This window comes from Chamaea fasciata, unplaced genomic scaffold (assembly GCF_029207755.1).
Source record: "Chamaea fasciata isolate MVZ Bird 193981 ecotype frontalis unplaced genomic scaffold, bChaFas1.0.hap1 SCAF_2, whole genome shotgun sequence".
Taxonomy (NCBI): Eukaryota; Metazoa; Chordata; class Aves; order Passeriformes; family Sylviidae; genus Chamaea; species Chamaea fasciata.
The window spans coordinates 90252065-90269180 of NW_027094087.1; the positions used below are offsets into that span (position 1 = coordinate 90252065).

A 17116-nucleotide genomic window follows, 5' to 3' on the forward strand; every position below is an offset into this window, starting at 1 on the left:
TCTGTTTTATTTTGCTTCTGGGAAAACACTACCACTGGATCCACTATTTTAAGTGTTACTACCCTGGGGGTTGGTTTGTTTGTTTGGGGGTGGTACAATATAACTTTGTCCAGACTGATGAGATCATAGTTTGGGGGTTTTAAAATTATTTTTAAAATTTAAAAAAAAAAAAAATTTCTGTCTTTGACAGGTGGGTTTAATTGTATCCTCTAACCACATGGGCATCATTCATAAGGGAAAACATAGATTCCATGTATTAGGGGAAGCATTTTTTAGTGTGATGAAAATGTCATGTCCTACCTCAACATGGACATTTAAAAACTTGACATTCCCCATGTCTTTGTAAGTTTTACTTGTATGGATCCTGAAATACGAATTTGCTGAGTCAAACCTCAGGGTACAAGCAACATTTAAAATCACAGAAAAATGTTCAACGTGTTTTGAGGTTTAGGATGAAGAGCTTTAGGAAATTTAAAGTTAAATCAGTTTTTAGTTCAGTAACTAGGTTTACTGTATCATGACTTCCACAGTACTGTGTGTCAGCCAAAGGAAAGACAAACAAGCATTTCTGTATAAACTGGAGTTAAATACATGTCATTGTTGCAACTTCCAGTGCTGCAAATAGTGTTAGAGTCAAATAGGGGTAGTGGCTGCATCCATATGTTTTCTTGCCATGATTGGTACGGGCTTGGTGCTTGAGAGTTGGTTGTGTTTGTGTCTTACTTTATTTTTTGTTTAACCCATATCATATACCTTGCAGTGTTGGTGAAAAGCAATGTTTCCCAGTCAGTGTCTTCCAGCGGCCAGGATCCCAGGATCCCAGTCAGAAACCACGTGCCCTTGTACTCAGCGACCAAAAAGCTTCCTCCTGCCAGGCGTTTGTCTACGGGCTCCTGGAGGTGCCCACAAAACTGCCTGTTTGTCAGGCTGGTGTTGAGTCTTTGTTTGCAGTCCTCTGCAGGAAGGTATGAAACCTGCAGCTCTTCGCCTTGAAGCTCATCGTCTTCCACTCTCCAGCCACTGACTGTACCGGCCAGTTTTGGAATTAAAACATGTTCTGCAAAGTCTCTCTCGGGGGCGCACACAGGAAGGTGGTAGTTGTCACACTCAACGTGCTCTTGAAGTTGTAGTAATGCAATGTTGTTCTCACCAGTGTCTTCATCATACCGGATGTGTATGTGCTTCTCACTGACTTGCATTATCTTCCCACTTCCACTTGTTCCATTAGGCCCTGTGGAGCAATGACATTTCACTGCTCTTAAGAATAGTTCATTAGAGACCTGAAAGCTGCATGCAAGCTGCCTGGTAGTGCTGAGAAACGTGCAGCAGAGAAGCTAAAGGCACTCTTCCTCAAAACCTCTGCAGTAAAGGGAAATGAGGAATAATACACTGGCAGCTTTTTAGTGCTGGTGGGTGTTGCACTTTGGACACAAAAGAATGAAGCAGGCAGCAGGAAGGTCAGCAGGAGAGTTCTATACTTAATTTTCTGACTCCATCTTTTATACAGTTCCTTCAGAAGGCAAAAGGTTGGCTACATAGGTTGCCACCTTTTTGGCCTCATTGGTGAAGACCACCATTAATCATATTTCTCCTCTGGGAAAATAGGTAATTCTAAAAATATACATTGTTGTCTTGTAGCTGCATGAGAACAAAATGCAAACACTGAAAAGCAGGCAAAGTTAGGGTGACAGGTGGGAGCACTCATAATTTCAGCAGTAAGGATAAATATCCAGCACTGACATGAATTTTGGCATGAAACTAAAGCCACCGCTAAATCCACCATGTTTAGCTGATCTCTGGGTGCTGAGTTCTGAACTGTGCTCAAGAGGCATTTGTCTCTGCTTGCCTCGTAAAGGGGAGTGTGGGGTAGCTGTAGTTCTAGCTCAGAAACTTGACTGAAGTGCTTAAATGAAATGACAGTGTATTTGTTTCCTTTAAAAATATTTTTATGCAGCAAGAAGTTCAGTATGCTTTTTTTTAAAATTTAGCTTGTCAATACTGAAATGCGCTGCAGCAAGAAAAAATGTGTTGGATCACCTACCAGCACCAACGCTGATCTGTAAATGGGTGTGCAGAAGGGCACACTCTGCTGTGGTCAACACGAAGTTACTTTTTAGCAACACTCCTCCACAGAAGCCTTTCCCTTCTGAGTTTAGCAGCAGTACCTGAGAAAATGCAAAAAAAGAGATAGCACTATCCATGTGAGGGTAAGTGATGGGTTTCATGAATTGCTAGGAATACCTGCCAAGGAAAATGCTCATCACTTTTCTTCCTGGTTTCACTTATAAGGTTATCACTGTCTTGAAGTCTGCCACATGCACATGCATCTAACAAATGAATTAAAAAAAAAAAAGAAAAAAAAAATCAGAACTTTGTGCTGTATCATTTCGAGATAGCTAATACCTGCAAATGCCTTACTGTTCCACCTGGAGTTTGGGGTTCTGCTTTTGCACAAAGGAAAAGGAAAATGACAATTTCTCAGCTGGTGAAAATTGTAGTCATTTGTTTGGCAACTGTAGTCATAATAGTTTGGCAATGACCTGAACATTGTGGGTCACCTTGTTAGGCTTGTAGTGACCAGGTTTCACTGTGCCTGTCACAGATGAAATGAGGCTTTCTCTCCAGCCAACTATTAGCACAGCTTGCTTTTTCATCTTTGTATCCTGTATTCAAATTGTGTCAAATACCTGATAGCTGTGGCCCAGTTTGGGCAAGGTAAATGCTGGGTTTTCCTTGTTACAGTTGTCGCTCTAGGGGCATGCATGCCTTTCTCATCTGGTTCAAACAACACACGTGCTGTTTGATTGGATCACCTGGTTATCTGCATTTGTCACAATTCCATTTCATTTGGGTTTGGGTCACACATACTTGGATTCTGTTCAGGTGAAGCCAAACCACAGGGCACCTTCCAGGTGCACACATGACATGTTCTTACAGCTGGCTGGTGCTTAGTCCACAGGACTGAACTAAGCCAGTTTGTTGTAAAGCCCACCTGAAGCGTGCACTGAGTGTGGACATCAGTCTTTCACCACCAAAAGCGTGGCTCTACAGCTGATTTGGCTGAACTCTGATTTGGCCACCCTACTTGTGCTAAAACAGACACAAGTCTAAGTACACTTCTGTGTTTTTAGCAGACCTGCTTTGTAAGGGGATGAAATGGAATGAGTGACCTAAAATGAGATTGAAGAAATAAAAAGGGCTACTGTTTCAAGCTAATTCATATGGCACCAAATGTTTCCCTTCATTTATCAAACCGTTGGTCACCTGATGGGAATCAACTGAATCTCATTGCCAAGCAAACAGGTGTTCAACAGAATTACTCTTTACCAAACATAGGAGTGAAAAACCTGGTCCAGACAGTGATAAGTAGGGTGGTGCAAGTCCTCTTTGCTGATTCATATTTAAATGTTCTGATCAAATAGCCCTTCTTTTACTATTACTTTGGCATCTTGGGTGGTGGTCCCTAGATTCGTTTTTCTACCCAGCAATATTGCTTTAGGCTTGAAGGAGGCTGATCACATCTGTTAGATGGTGGCCTGCCCACCCCAGCTCTGAGCAGGTTCCCCCTGTACTTCCATGCTCACACCTACCTAATGCGATGCACTGTTTTTTATCCTTCCCAAGCTCATAGCCATCAGCACAGGAACAGCGGTAGGAATTACTTCCTGGATAGCAGAAGTGGTCACATCCTACCTTTGCTTGGTGGTGACATTCATTTTTAGCTAAACAGAACAAACAGAGGAAAAACATTAAGTATTCTTTCATTGCTTGAGTCCTCTATGTTTTATTTTTTATTCACTTTGTGTGGAGGTGGGTAGGCACTCTGACTCCCACCACTAGCACTGGGATTTTTTTTCCCTTGTTAAGCAGAAATTGGAGAGAGCTGAGTCTCTGCAACATTCACATTGCAAACCGTGCTCCTCCCTGTACCTCCCTGCACCTCCCTGCACCAGACATTGCACCTCTGAGTTCTGAGGAACATTAGCCATGGGTCAAACTGGGCCTTCTATGTGAACCCATGGAAGGATGCCATGGGTTTTTAAGCAAAACCCCAAGTATCTGCAGTGAGGGGAACTGTTGCACATGTTATGAAGACAAGTATTGCTTAAAGAAGAAGTTAGCTAAGGTTTCTGGTTTTGAGAAAGAACAAACCCATAGCTCTCATTTTGCTCACTTGTTTAAATATTCAGCTACCAAAGATAAGAAAAAAAGAAGGGTAGTATGAACATTGAAACATTCTCAACTTTCCATAGCTGAGAAAACACTTAAATCTTTAGCACAAAGCAACAGCTATATGATCTAGCTCATAAGTAGCAAAAAATCTTGTGTAACATGGCTGCCTAAGGCTCATACTGAGATGATCTAGTTCCCAGCACAAGTCCAAGCTGTGTCACCTTCTGCGCTCCCCCAGGAGCTGGTCACAGTCACACCCCTTATACAGAAAATGACCCTGCCTTGCTGCAGTCAGGGCGTCTCCCACCCCAGGGAACCTCCGAACCAGCAGAAATACTGATGTAAGGGCTGGAAAGTAGAACCTGGCAGATATAGAAGTGTAATATCTGGCCCAGGGTTCTCCTGTGTCAGAAAGCATCTGTTTTACTTTATGCTTCCACTGGAAATGGTTTGTTTTCTGGAGTCCTTGTGTCCTGAGGGAGTGTCTTGTGGGTGTGTGAGGCCTCAGAGGCACCACAGTGCCTGGGAAGCCACCCTGGCACTGCAGCCTTCAGGCCACCCACCTGGGACCACAGCAGGACAAGCAGCCAGGCAGCACAGGTGGCAGTGCAGGGCTGGCTTTGGGGTGTACCCATGGGGTGGTTTGGTTTTGCATCCCCAGAAAAGGGAGGCTCAGGGCACAGGGGCAGACTGCGGAACCTCAGGATGCCAATGTTTTGTAGGCAGGCAGCACCCATCACCCCTGCTCTGCTCAGAACTGTGTGTTTTAACCAAAACCACGGGAGGTGGCATCACGGAGGAGCTGCGTGTGGTTTCACAGGGACGCCCTGTGACAGGAGGGGCCGGGTTTCTCAGAAGGGGACAACGCCTTACCGAAAGCACAGTTCTCTCCCTCGTAGCCCTCAGCACAGGTGCAGGTGTAGCCACGGATGCTGTCCTCACACACACCGTTGTGTTGGCAGGGGCTTGAGGAGCACCTCCTGCCGCCTGAAGATATGGAGAGGGAGGAGTCACCACCACCAGTGATCCCAAATTACACAGGCCCTGTCCCGGCACATGAGCAGTTCGGAGAAGCGTTGTGAGAGCGGTTTGGAAGGAAATGGGCTAAGTGTCACTGAACTGCTCCTCAGGGGTAATTTTTGCTCGTCTGCTTCCAGAGGCACTCTTGCAGCCCCTGTGAGAGGGGTCGGGAGCTGCCCAGAGGCAGAGCCTGCTTCTGGAGGATGGATGCTCTGATTCAGAAAAAAAGACTGAGCTACAGTTCATGCTTTGTTACAAATGTGTTACAACTGGTGTTTTAGGTCTCCCATGTTAGATTGATCTGCACTGGATAGAAAAAACTGGCATCAAAATTATAGAGCAAGTGTACAGCAAGCAACATCGAAATAGGAAGACATACAACTTTTATATATCTGCACAATCATCATGCAGCAGCTCAGACTCCAGCAAGCCTAATCTTTCTGATGAACTGAAGATTGAAATGAGAGGATGCCCTCACTATGAGTGAAGCACCAGGCAGAGCTGCCAGTTTCCCTACAAGCTGCCCACAGGACTGACTTTTAAGCAGTTTGAAAACATGCTCCAAGTAACAACTACTTATTATAGACATATGTTATCAGGTAAACAAGCCAGAAGAGCCTAACCTGGGACATGTTGTCCAACCTTTCTAAAACTTAACACCTTGTCAGAGAGGTTAACTCAGTCAGCAAGCTGCCCTAGCTGATTTCAGAGATGGAAAAGTAAAAACTCTGCCAGCTACTGGGTAAAAAACCCCGTTCACCATTTGCTCAGACTATGAGCACACATATCTTTGAGTGTTAGATGTATTAAAATACTGCCTGAAAGAGTTACCACCTTCAACCCATCTGCAGACAGATGCCACCAAGCATATCCAAGCACAGTGTAGGCCTCCAGGGAGGATTTTTGGGTGAATTAGGAGAATCTCACCTACACAGCTGAGCAGGCAGAATTGAGGAGCTGGAGCTAGGGAGGGGTTACCCCTGCAGCCTGAAGCAGTTAGATGGATTCAAGCCTCTGAAATGCATGCAGAAAATAAATTCAGCACCTAGCTTTACCAAAGGAGAAAAGAGAAGATTCAAGGAAATATAGAGAACTTGGCCTGATTTCTGTTACTGGCAAGCTATGATTAAACTGTAAGCACCCAGCAATATAAAAAGGTGGTAAGTAAAAACCAAAATACATTTCTCAAGATCAAATAACTCAAGCCATTTAAATCTAATCACATTATAGGATGAGGGACCTAGGGGGAATCAGTGAACATCACAGAATAGAAATGTCTCCAATGACGTTGTCATTAAGTGAGCAGACTGCTGTAAGGCATGCACAAAACTTTTGGAAAGTGATATTTAAAGAGAGATTGTTAATGACTAAGTTTATACTGTTGATAAAAGAGGGTAGGGGACAACTGTGACCTCAAGCAAAGTGCCCTGACAGCAGACATCCTGCAAGAAGCCACTACATCACTTTTGACTTAAAGGGACAAAGGTGGAACAGTACAAAACAGAGCTGGTGAGTGACCCAGCAGTTAGGTGGGTGCTTAGCTTTTCTGCTCAGCCCTCTTTTATTCACAATGCAGATTTATCCACTGTACCCTGGACTTCCAGAGGAAAGCAACGTGGATATCAGAGGTCTAAAAAATGAGATTATTGGAAGACAGGATGAAAAAATGTGTTTGTTTAGTGAGGAGGAAAGAAGCCACTTTTCAAAGGCAACACTCTTCAAAATGTTAGAGAAAACATCACAGTGAAGGAAACACACTCTGCTGTTCTTTAGGAAGAAGACAGAGCATATGGCTTTTAATTACAGCAAGAAAGCCACCCCTGAGGCTGAAGTCAGTAATGTGTCCTAATTGTGGCTAAGCTTGTTTGTAGGGTCCATTCTGAACTGGTTGCCTTTCCCTCTTCCTAGACTAGAGAGGAAGCCTGCATGACATGCTTAGTACAAATATCCAATGACTCAAATTAGAAATTAATCCCACCCTCACAGAAGTAATAAAATGCCAGATATTTAGCATCATTCTTCATAACATTTATAGCTCTGATGGGATTCTTCTATGCAACGGTTCCCAGGACTCAGTGATTTAGTGGTTTGTACAGAAAATTATTACTGACTGCTGGATTTGCCACCTCCTTATCCACTCTTTAAACCTAAGAGTAGAAATTAATAATAGCTAAGTTTAAAACAAGAGAAAAACTTGGGATGAAGCATACAGAAAAAAGGGAGGGAATAGGGCATAGTCACCACAGGCTCCTTGTTCAGGTGGCATTCTGTTACGTCAGGCCCTTAGCTCCTACAGATTTATTTCTCACCTTGGCACCTGACAGGGAATGATGCAGTCCCTGTGTGCAGGGTTTGTAGACAGCTCAGTAGCTTTTAATATCTATTTATCTTGCTCAGGTTTAAGTGCAAATTGTGTATTTAGGAGATTTTGCCGGTAAAACTGTGCTGCTGTGCTGTTTCAGCAAAACATACTTTCTCATATCCCAGGCTATTTCAGGACAGCTTTAGATTCAGGAAAAGAAGTAGCCTATTTACTGTGATAACCTTTGCTCACCTTCTACTTTTATTGTTTTTGCAGCTTAAAATGGTTTTTCCTATTGTTTTTTAAAAATCATTTCACATCAAGAATTTTCTGCTTTACTACAGACGTGACAAGTAGAGACTGATTGTTTCTCATAGAACAAACTCTTAGAAAACCAGTATTAGACCGAATCATAATGTTCATCATGTGACAGTACTATGAAGGAGAGAAATCAAGAAGCCAGCTTACCATAGTAGATATCCCAAAACATTTTCTGGGTGGAAAAAAAAAAAGGAAAAATAGATTTTAATTCTCAAGTAATGTAACATGTCATAAATATTTTGCTAAACCAAAAAACATGTTAGGAGAGAATATATACAATGGTTTAATGTTTATGAAGTTGCACAACTATAATTTCTGCCCTGCTAGCAAAACACGCCTGAGAAGGGAGAGGCTTTGCCTACTGCTTACTTTATTGTTTCTGTAAGGAAAAGAAACACTTCACAGGCCAGAGAGGAACAGCTGGATCCTTATTAGCAATGCAGCTTCCTGAGAAAACTGTCTGGATATTGTCTCCGTGGTGTGCAGCAGCCTGGGAAGTGACCTCATCCTGTCCCATCCCGCCTGGCCCCCAGCAGGTGCTGCTGGAGACAGAGCAGTCAGTGCAGAGCAGAGCTGTGGGGCACCACCACTGCTCACCCTCAACATGTGCCCTGCATTTCCCTGGGTACTGCAGCTGACCCTGATGTTGCTTTCCCTGAAGTGACACCTCTGCCCACCCCTCCCTTCCCCAAAGCACCATGGCTGCCCATGAGCAGCCCAACAGCTGTTCTCTCTGCTTTCCCTGCACACAGAACTCCATCCAGATTCCCATTAAAGAGCCCAGAATCCGTCTGTATATGTCCAGAGAGCCCCTGGTGCAAAGGAATTTGCAGCTACTCACCAGGTCAGCCTCCTTCTATAGGTCCCACTACTTGCTGATGCATTGATTCCCTCTGTCCCAATCATAAAATCACAGAATGGTTTGAATTGGAAGGGACCTTAAAAATTGTCTAGTTCCAATCTCCTGCTGTGGGCAGGGAGACCTTCCACTAGACCAGATTGCTCAAAGGTCCATCCAACCTGGCCTTGAACACCTTCAGGGATGGGGCATCCACAGCTTCCCTGGACAATCTGTTCCAGTGCCTCACACAGCTCTAACTTCCCTCATTTTTTCCCCATGCTGTATGCATTTGCATAGAGGTGTTCGAGTTGGGCCCTGATGATGCAAATTTACAGGCTGGAGCGGCTGGAATTCCTTTGTGCTGCCTTCCAGGTGCTCTTCTGCTGACCAACACCCTTTTGCCCCTCCTGGTCCCTAAGGGATGCTGAAGCTATATTTCTGTGTGTGGTCAGGATGGAACAACAGCCATGTGATTTACTGAAATAAGGAGCATGACACATCATTTTCAGGAGAGGACTTGAAAAATGTCAGAGCTGACCCCCTCATTTCTCTTTTGTCCGTGGAAGACTTGCTACTTGCTGAAATGGCAAATGCAAAGATTTCACATGGAGAGAAACCCAAACAAATGAAGCAGTTTTGTGTTTCATAAGTAAAGGATGGTGGCAGTAGGTTTTATTGTGCATGCAGGGAAACAAAATACTTACAAGCATTTCATCATTTTCAAATACTTCTCTTGCTTCTTCATGTGTACATCTCTCTTCTAGGCATTCTCTTTCCAAGCTGCCTTGAAGGACCTCCTCCAGAAGTAGGGAACTAGCACGTCTCTGTCTCTTCATAACACTGTTTGCATCATCAGCTGATATAAATACTGGAACATTGTATGACAAAACACTAACATAAGTACTTTGATTAATTTCTTGATATAGTTTTACCTTCTTTTTTAAGATAAATAATTTTGGTTGATTTGGGGTTTCAGCCACATAAAAATTACATACTTAAAGAGCTCTACTGTCTTAGCCCAAATTCAGCTGAGGAGTTGTGACCTTTTACTTCTGGGGAGTGCCTGACTTGCTCCCAAGCAGGGGGAATTTGAAGCCCTTCCTAGCACATTTTACTATACGAGACACACAGAGCAGACTGTGGTGGCACAGCTAGGCAAAGAGGGAAAACATTATTATAAAAGGCAGAAGCTATTCTGAGAGACTGCATAGGGGTTCCAGATGCATTGGTAGAAGTGAGTATTAGTTGTATTAAGTTATGAGAGTGGATCCAAACTGATGCTGTTCAGTCTTAGTTCATGGCAATTTTTTTTTTGCTGAGAGGCAAAGTCAAGACGTGGCTGAGTTCTCAATCAATTCCCTCTTAAGGAAAGAAAATAAGAACTATCCTTCAGCAATGCTCATAGTTAAGAGTGTTATATCCCATACCGCTGTTTATATGGAAGTCATTGTACTCTTTCAGATTTGAGTAAAGAGGAGGAGAGACCAGAGACACCAGAGTTAACAGATCTTAAAACTCATCTTTGCAAATGATACCTTCATCAAACTCTGCCTGCCAGCTGGGCAGCTGGTGGCACCCTGGTGCCTTATCTTCCACATGAAACAATGTGTGACTGTGTGTGTCAGCACGTGTTTGTTCTTCTGTGCATGGAAAGTAAATGTGTTGGGGCAGGGAAAATTCAGGGTTTTTTTTTTCCCTTTTACACAGTGTTTGGGGACCCAACACTGCTGGTTGAAGTAATCAATAATCACAGAACCGGAAAAAGTGAGAGCAATAGCAAAATTATTCTGAAACTGTGTACAGCCATTTAGTCATCTTTTTGAAGGGTATCCCATAAGCAAGTGACTTACACATGATAGTAAAAAAAGAAAAGCTTCATGACTCTGTTCTGCATTTTAAATTTTATCTGACCCCCCAGCACGTGTTTCTGCCATGCAGTGGTTCTGCCACATCCAGCACAACTGGCAGTGAACTCCTGCTGCAGGGTGTTTTGACTTTCGTAAGAGATCACCATCTTTTTCTTCCTTGCCTGGCTCCTCCTAATTTTTGACGAACTGTGGAGGATTACTACAGAAACATAAATTTCTTCAAGCTATAACAAGCATGAATATTGGCCTCTTTCATAGGACTCTTTTATTTTATTTCAGCAACAACTAGAAATATAAAACAAAATTCTCTTTAATATCTGGGACACTCTAAAAATTTTCAAGAAAGACAAAATATTACCCTGGCATAAATGATGGTACTTCAGAACTACATTGCCCCATTAGCCTACAGCAGTTTTCACTTAGCAGCATGAAATAAACAGCAGAAAATAAAGAAAATAAGGAATGGACAGTTTTTATTGATTTCACTCTGCTGCAAAGTAAACTTTATACGAGGTACAAAATTACTGGTGTTTTTGGAAAAGCAGCAGCACAAATCAGGATTAAAGGTGCAACAAAACAAAAGGCATACCTGCCTGCTCTGTCTGAAGGAAAAGGGCAGAGAGAAGGAAGAATATTATCCAAGAGCACCTTGCCATTGTTACCCTCTGAGCCTAGTGGTGCCTGCCTGCATTCCTGCAGCTCTTGTGGGAAATGGCTACAGGAGAGATGTTGAAGTCCGAAGTCCAGCTGCTCATGAGAAAACAAAACCTCTAAGGGCAAATCCTGGCTGCAATGTCAACACATGGGGGAAAAAAACCTGAAAAACAAACCCAAACCAAACCAAAAAAATCAACAGCCAATTCAGTAGTGAACAGTGCCCCTTCTCTCTGTGCCCTGGTTGACTGTGGGGCCCTTTGCCAGTGCCACTGGGAGCTGCCCCGAGATTTGGATGTGCCTCCCATGCCCCAGCATTCACTTACCCTACCACAGTGTGGGTGGAGATGAACAGCACGAACATTTCTTTGCACCAAATCAAAGCACAGGCTGGACAATGACTCAGGGACCAATTACATGACGTGACCCTTTTGTACGTTGTCCCCACAAAACATTTACCATGGCTTAGCTGCAATGCGCAAATCCCACCAGCTTTTGGAGCAACCAAGCCCACAAACATGATTTTTCCCCTACGCATGCATCTGAATGGATATGGCATTTTTCTTTTTCACTCTTAGGTTTGTAATGCCCAGCCATGAAGGAGAGCATGGAAAGCTTGTCCTGACATCAGGATTCCAGTCATGCAGAGATGCACAGACAGAGTCTGTGAAAGGAGGTGTAGGTATGGAGAAGACAGAAACACTTCCTGGGCTGCTGAGCTATGAACCCTGTGGACAGGGTGACCCTGCTTCCCAGCCCTGGACAAGAGGAAGGAAAAACCCCATGGCATGCAATGGCAGTGTTGCTGCAGGGTTCCCAGAATAGGCTGGCTCCTGGGAAGAGCAGGAAACCATTTCTACACTCAGAGCAACAACCAGTGAGAGGAAGAGTGATTTTTTTTATTTAATCTGAGTTACAAACTAAGACCATTCTGTGTTTTCTTACTGTAAATTCCCTGCTATTATTTGAGTATGCAGTTCTTTAAACAAAGTATGATTGACCTGAACATCCCTGGGTAAGTCCACAAATAAAACTTCACTTCCCATCAATTGCACCTTTGTGAGCATTGAGGCCAATGAGGGAAACGAACCACATCCCTCACCAAGGCCAGTCCCTACCAACCCAGGGCTGATGTGACAGCTCACATCACAGGCCCCAATACCTGCAGCAAATAATTAACCTGCACTTTGAGACTCCATTGTGGGAGGGTTTCTCCTGCACTTTCTGCAGGGCTGTTGTTCCAGTTCACTTCGAGTTAAAAACCCTTCTAATACCAAGTTTAATTTTATCCGCAGCCAGTTCATGACCTTACATGTTTGTTTTGCCCTCCTTGATATTTCTGCAGAACTAATTAAGACAGCCTCTCATCCTCTGGTTAACTGTGTGTCCAACTTTCCTTAGTCAATGAGCTCTCCATGCTCTCCTCGGTCACCTGAAGCCACCAAACCCCATTGTACCTCTCCCAGCCAGAGCTTTCTGGCTAGGAAGGGGAGAGCTGTTGCCTGTGGTCACGTTTGGTGCGTGCTGGGAGCTCAGGCAGCACTCCTGTGCCCAGTAGTCACTGTGCAGGCTCACCTCACCCGCCTTGCCTTGCATGAGAGAGGCTGTGCTGCTTTTCCACACTCCTCTGCCTGTCCATTCCCACTGGAGCACCTGTCAGTGAAGCTGCTGCTGTAGTGGCCTGGGATACTTGCCTTTACCTTCTCGTGATAATGAACATAATCCCATGCATACACAGCACAGCCAGTCTGGCTCCCTTTGGCATGAGAAGTATGTCACCACTTGATGTCAGCACAGGACTTTGCAGAACCCAGCACGAAAATGTGGATCTGCAGTTTGTTGTGGTGTTTTTTTGTTTTGTTTTTTTTTTTTTTTTTTTTTAGCAACTGTTTACATTTCACAACCCCAAACCTATGTCAACTAAGGAACTCTTGTAGATATAAGTTTGTCATTCAAATTGGTTTAATATTAATAACACAGAGCTTCAGAAGCTGTATGATCACAAGATCTTAGTTTACATGGTAATTTTTCCTCTTACTGTGGGATCTGTTTTACAAAAGATATCCCTTGACTGAGCAGCTGTGTCCTTGGGAATGGGACACAATGTACTCAGTACCTATGGCACTGACTTTGCTTTTTCTGTATTGACATCAATGCAACAGGTTTACATTTTAACTTTCATATTACTGTGGGAAACTTCATAAACAGAGGAGTTTAAAAGGGCAGTTCTTTCCTCATGTGTTTCTTTCTAAAGAGTTACTGGGATTTCTTTTTCCCTTCCTTTAATTACCACAGTGAGCATATGGCGACATGTTTCATTATGGAGTCCTGCACCCTATTTCCTGCAGCCCTGCTTAGGGATTGCCTTCCTCTTGAAGGGTTACTCATTCCAGGATGAAGCCTCAGGCAGCATCAGATACAAAATTAGCAGTTCCTCAGGATGGAGTAGCTGAGGGAGTTAGTCCTGCTTTAGCAACTGGTTCACACGAAAGTTGTTCCTTGCCCAGTGCAGCAACCCAGGGGAAGTGGGTTCGCAGACCTGCTGCCCAGGCAGTGATGGGGCAGTGATGGGGCAGTGGTGGGGCAGTTATGGGGACATATCAATACCGCCCATATCATGCTATGGGTTGGCCATCAGCACTGCTGCAGCATGATGTGCCAAGGGCAGCTGTCCTGAGTAACCCGTCATATGCTTTTTTGGAAATGCAGACCTCAGCTAGTGAGCCGCTTAGTGCAGTTAAAATGAGTACTGATTTCAGCTAAACACCTGGATTGAGACCAGCTGGGTCTGTTCACCATCTGCAGAAAAAAAAAAAAGTTTTTCTTGCCAAATCCAAAGGGCATCAGCATTTCTAAATGTGTGAGGAACTTGGTGGCTGTTTCAAAAGAACATCAGCACTCTCTTTGTGTTTTGGTCACAGATTGCAGGAAACTTTGGAGGAGTGAGGAAGGGAAGGAATGTAACCCCAGAGAGCTCTGATTTTCTCCTTTGGGTGCTGCACTCACAGCAAGAGTGTCAACCTACCCTCAAGGATGTGCAAGTGTCCTGATGGCCTTGGCAGTGAAAAGAAAAGTCACCTCAAACACTTACTCCATCCCCAGAAGGATTCAAAGCCAGGCTGGATGGGGCTTTCAGCAACATGTTCTATTGTTGTAGGAAGTGATCTTTGAAGGTCCCCTTTAACCAAAGCCCTTCTATGATGCTATGATATCTGTAGATGCAAGCTCTGATATTTTCTGTGCATATATTATTAAAAATAGCAATTGTTAATATTTCATTTATTAAAATACTTATTAAATTAAATTTAAAATTTATTTAAATACTTATTGCTTTACTTCCACCTTCATGTTTCTTTACCTTTTCCCTCAACTTATATATTAAAATTCTTTTCCCTACCAAAATTCCAGCAAAAGAAATGGGCTTTGGAATAACCAGAAGATGGCAGAGCACATGCACAGACTTCATTGCACTTCATCCCCTAGTTACAGTTTCAGTGATGGATAAGGGGAGGGGGGGGTTGGTAAGATGCTTAATTTTGCTCTGAGATGAGGAATACCCCCTCATCCTATGTGAAAAATGAAGCAAAATCACTCTCAGATCTGTGCCATTTTGCTGAAGATTTTTTTTCCCTCCAATTTTGTCTGGTAACATCTCCCCACTGCCCTAACCTGGAGTTCTGGATAAAAATTATCAAGGATGTCTCTCAAAGTAACCTAAACAGTGGATTTTTCAGGCAAACTCCTGGAACACTGATGCAGTCTGAAGTGGACAATGAAAAGATAAGAAAGTATTTGAACTTTATCCGGAATTTAATGCAATTTCCTCTTCCTCTGTTTTTCTGCATGACTCTCTCCACTGAGGACATGGGGCAGCAGCCCTGCAGCTGTGTCCAGATGCTATCATTTAAATTGCTCCTTTGACACACCAGTCAGTCCTTCTGCAACAGATTCAGCAGGACGGAAGTCCTAACATGACCTCAGCAGCACCAGTGCAATGTCTGCACCCGACATCTTCCACCCACAGCCCAGACATGTGTAACTGGCTGGCTTTTGCCATCAACCTGACTGCCAAGCCGTGGGACACGTGGATTCTGTGGACTTGTGCAACTGTCACACTTTTGGACTGCTTTTGGAGATTGACTTCTGCATTTACAACTGGAAAAAACCCTCTCTATCCATATTGAAACAGGATGGCAAAAAAAGCTTATTCAAGTTGCAAAGTGCATCTTCAGGATGATTTGAGTTAAAACTCTATCTTGTCTGGGTGGACCCAAAGAGCATTGGGGTAGAGCACTGATAATGTGTGCCTGGATATGTGCCTTGAGTGAGGATTGCAGCTCTCTGTGCAATTAAGCAGCCATGGTAGGTGTCCCTGCAGACAGAATTTGTTCTTATCTGGTACTGAGTATCGAGGAGGTTGATGATGGTGTTTCATGCCTGGCAATGCAAACTGGGAGGTGAGGAAGGAGAAGCTCAGATGACCGATTCCTCTGAGTGCATGTTGAGCTAAAGACAGCAATCAAAGCCCATCAGAGGTGTCTGTGCCCTCTGTAATTGATTATGAGTAAACCCGGTGTGCTGCAGAACTGGGACAAGTGGTCATGGAGGGCTGCGTGGAAGGAGAGATGGATGGCAATGAGGGAATGGGTTAGCAAGTGACAGCCCCGTGTTATGGCCTCCCTCTAGTCCCTGGGACACATCCCAGCATGGCCCACTGTTCCATGTATCAAGCTGGCTTTCTCTATTATTTAGGGCTGAACTGTAATCAGAGGTTTCATAGAAGGTCCTACGGGAGTTCAAACAGGGGTATATCCTTTGGAGCAGTGATGTCAGGGAGTGACATATTCAGCTATCAGGGGTTGAACACCATGACTGTCACTCCTGAACTGAGTTCATTTAGTAGGCTGAAATTCAGGAAGTGTCAGAGAAAAATGGCAGGGAAATAATACAAGTCGGTCAGACTCCAAAGTGGGTTTTTTGAGGTTTTATGGGGAAACCACAGTGACCATTGCAGAACAAAGCTGACTGCTCTGTTCCTTTCAAACTGATCGACAAATTCCATTATAAAAATCATCCCTGAATGGTGACTTTCACACTTGAAAACTGGATATGGTGAAGATAGGCAATGAGAAAAATATTGCACATTTTATGCCACAATCCAATTTGTAACATCTTTCTTCTCTCCCAAAATATCTATTGACACACTTTTTGAAGTATAACACAGAGTACTTTTTCTGTAGAGGTTCAAATATCTCAATATCTGCCTCACAATTTTAACATACTGTTGAACTGGCTGCAAAACAAATATTTTTTTCTCTGGGTTGAAATAAGGCAGGCAGAGGATTTCAGGTTCTGATGATAAGAGAGCTAGGCTTTTCTTAGTCTTGAAATATTAGTTACCCTTACAGATTTAAAATATTTTTCAGTTGTGAATGATTTAAATAATACTTTATATAAATAATAACATTTAGCAATACTGTAATTTGTAGGGTATGCAATGCATTCACTTTATGATAGCCAAAATCATTGTATCAATAAAGCTAGTTAAGAAAGTGTCTCAGAAAGAAAGCGAGAAGCTATAAGAACAGCAGTGATTTTGGTGACAGCAAGCAAACCTTTCCGATTTAAGGAACTTCATCTAACAACTCATTTCAGTCAGTGACATGTACAGTTAATTAGACTTTTCTGGATACATGTGTGGTTTTTGCATTTTCTAGGAGTTTTTTCTGTATACATGTTTATAGATTTAAAAAATCAGGTAGCTTTTTCAGAGGCTTTTAAAATGCTGTCTGGCTCTGATACTGTCGTGCTTTGATGTTATCCTAGTGCAGCTTGTTTCTATAAAGCATGGACTGCCACAAAAACATTGAGGTAGTTCCAACTTTCATTGCAATGGGAGGTGGGCTTATCCACAAAGGCAAAGCTTCCAATAAACAA

General features: G+C 43.3%; 1 protein-coding gene across 1 annotated transcript in view; it reads right to left on the reverse strand.

Moving 5' to 3' along the window:
- Nucleotides 1–20: 20 nt before the first annotated feature.
- Nucleotides 21–17116, reverse strand: part of LOC136285774 (uncharacterized) — a 30856-nt gene continuing 13760 nt past the window's right edge. The window contains exons 7-15 of the mRNA XM_066177303.1: nucleotides 12880–12935; nucleotides 11115–11196; nucleotides 9362–9525; nucleotides 7964–7988; nucleotides 5047–5160; nucleotides 3591–3722; nucleotides 2242–2327; nucleotides 2042–2165; nucleotides 21–1231 (exon numbers count right to left, since the gene is read on the reverse strand). Of these exons, the coding sequence (XP_066033400.1) occupies nucleotides 720–1231; nucleotides 2042–2165; nucleotides 2242–2327; nucleotides 3591–3722; nucleotides 5047–5160; nucleotides 7964–7988; nucleotides 9362–9525; nucleotides 11115–11196; nucleotides 12880–12935 (1295 nt within the window). The 3' untranslated portion in view covers nucleotides 21–719. The remainder of the gene's footprint in view (nucleotides 1232–2041; nucleotides 2166–2241; nucleotides 2328–3590; nucleotides 3723–5046; nucleotides 5161–7963; nucleotides 7989–9361; nucleotides 9526–11114; nucleotides 11197–12879; nucleotides 12936–17116) is intronic.